Here is a 2624-nt window from a genome sequence, read left to right as displayed (position 1 = left end):
GAGGTGACTTTTATTGTATAAAATAAAATATATAAAGTAGAAGATTGGTGTTATATAGTTTTTAATATTGTTATAGGTTTTTATAGTGCATGAATATGGGACAGTGGTCCCGAAACGTTGTACAATGTTAATGAATAAATAAATAATAATTTATTGAAGATTATGGAAGTAATAAACCTCAAAAAATTATAAAAAAAAAAAGTTCTATTATAGTCACTCTAAAATTTTATTTTTTTTCTCTCTTTTTTTTAAATTTAATTTTATCTTTTTCTTAAATTAACCTTCTTTTGTTTTCTAATTTGTTTAATTAGGTCCGTTTTGTGCCATTCGGTGTAGTTTATAACGCCCTATTCTATTCCCAAGTTTTCGAAAAAAACATTGAATATTTACATAGGATCAATACTAAGTAAAAAATGTCGATATCAACAATAAATAAAATAAAAAAATCATACATTTCTTACCTTTTGGACTCTCTTTGCCCTTGAGAGATATTCCCGAGCTGTCTTCACGCCTCCAGAGTATTCTAGGTTCTGGACGACCTCTCGCCCTACAGGTAATGATCACTTCCCCTCCCTCTTCTACGGAGACGTCTGATGATGTATCGCTATCCACTATATCTGGAGGAACTGCAACAAAACAATGCACACATCAACATAGACGATAATGATAATTGGAGACAACAAAATCAGATTTCTAAAAAAAATGTAAAATTTGAACTCATCTTGACAGCATCAGGTGGTTATGGGAATCAAATTAGAATAACATTCTACTGAATTTAATTATTAAACACTTTTACATAGTTTTGCTATCTGTCAAGACTCCTTAATAGTATTTAATCTGACCCTCGATTATCCGACCTAGCTAATATTTGGTACCATTATACATGCCCAACCAAAATGCAACATAATGGTTGCATTGAGATGGTCTAATGATTGATTGGCTATGTAGAATGAAAAAATAAATTCAATAAATGAAGAAGATAATTTTTTTTCTCGTTTATATTTATGAAATTAGTTTATTAAACAGTCAAAGTTATAGGAAATTGAGTAAAAATGTATAATAATATGGTAAACAAATAAAAAAAAATCAACATGGAATCAACTAGATCAAAACTAAAAACTGTATTAAGTATACACAACAAATGTCGTAGAGGGGAGGTCATACAGGCCAGGCCAAGAATAGGTCACACGAGGCTCACTCACTCCTATCTTATTTCAAAAGAAACGCCTCTGAACTAGCAGTATTGCAACAAAAAACTGACAATTAGCCATATTTTCTAAGACTGCCCATATTTCACATCACTCCACAATAGCTTAGGATTATACCCGGATATTTCAAAAACCCTCAGAGACGATAACAAAAAAAAAAAAATAGTATTTCAGTTTTTAGAATCAAAAGGTTTACTTACACAAATAAACATCGAACAGACAAATAAATAAAAATAATATATAATAATCAATTTAAAAAATAAATAAATAAAATTAAACAAATGTAAGACAAATTAAATAAGGTATAAATGGCGTTAATCACAAACGACGTTTTACACCACAATACAAAAACAAACAAACTGCATTAAATAATTTTTAAAGGATAACTTTTCTTTTTAGAAATTTATCCCCTTTTTATTCTTATTTATTCATGACACGCTACGTTTCAGGCTCTTTTGCCCTTTGTTTTCAGTTCGAAAATAAAAATATTTACAATCAACAGTTTTGAAATTAATATACACTTACAATTAACAAATTTAAGCAAATCCTCAAAGTAATAACAAGTGTATTGAAATTTGGAAAAAAATAATATTTCAAAAGTAATTCATAAATAATAAATAAGATTAAAATTTTAATTAGTACTTGAAATAAAAATAGATTGTCAATTGTAAATACATTATTTGACAAAAAAAAACATTGCTAATGAAAAAGAAAAATATAAAGATTTAAAAAATAGGACTTATATTCATTTTGGAATATCTATAAAAAAAGAAATGTTATACTATAATTCGAGCCATATAATGCAATCCTTCTACAACTAAAATAAAATATCAAACTAGTAATACAAAACATGGTTCTATATTAATCAACTAACCTCCAAATGTTTTTATTATTTTTTATTTTATAGTTATGTTTGAATATACCATATTATATATTTGATAGTATAATAATGTAGAATAAGATTTCTCAAAAGTGATAAGTTTAACTAAGAAGGTTGAATGTAATAAAAAATTAAAATTTTTAATTTAATGTGAAAAATTGACTGATTAGAGTAATTTGCGGACTGATATAAGTGACCTGGGAAGAATATCCTGCATAAAGTTATTTTTTAATTGATGTGGTTCTGAAATTTTATTAAGATTGTCCTTGAGGATGGGCGAATCGGCCGAAACGTCGGACTTATAAAGGAATAAAAAATGTTTTGAGACTAAAATGGATGCAATTTTATTTATATAAACAATATTAACCAGTCTCAAGAAAGGAGAGGATTATAAATAAAATTTTTATTTTATTATTATGTTTGAATCAATATACTATATATCTGACAGTTTATAGTATAATAATGTTAAGTAATATTGCTCAGAAGTTTATTTCGTTTTATGTACCACTAGTACAATATTTTTTTTTTTAGTCAAT

General features: G+C 26.6%; 1 protein-coding gene across 1 annotated transcript in view; it reads right to left on the bottom strand.

The window, feature by feature from the left end:
• The window catches only part of LOC106681839 (lachesin), a gene marked incomplete at its 5' end in the record, with an annotated part of 271331 nt that overhangs the window by 99390 nt on the left and 169317 nt on the right, over positions 1 to 2624 (bottom strand). Inside the window, 1 exon segment of the mRNA XM_067049762.1 lies at positions 462 to 626. Within this exon segment, the coding sequence (XP_066905863.1) occupies positions 462 to 626 (165 nt within the window).

Source organism: Halyomorpha halys, unplaced genomic scaffold, assembly GCF_000696795.3.
Source record: "Halyomorpha halys isolate HHAL.00 unplaced genomic scaffold, Hhal_1.1 Scaffold368.1, whole genome shotgun sequence".
NCBI lineage: Eukaryota > Metazoa > Arthropoda > Insecta > Hemiptera > Pentatomidae > Halyomorpha > Halyomorpha halys.
Note: the sequence above shows the minus strand (reverse complement) of the source record. Positions and strands in the feature narration are given on the sequence as shown.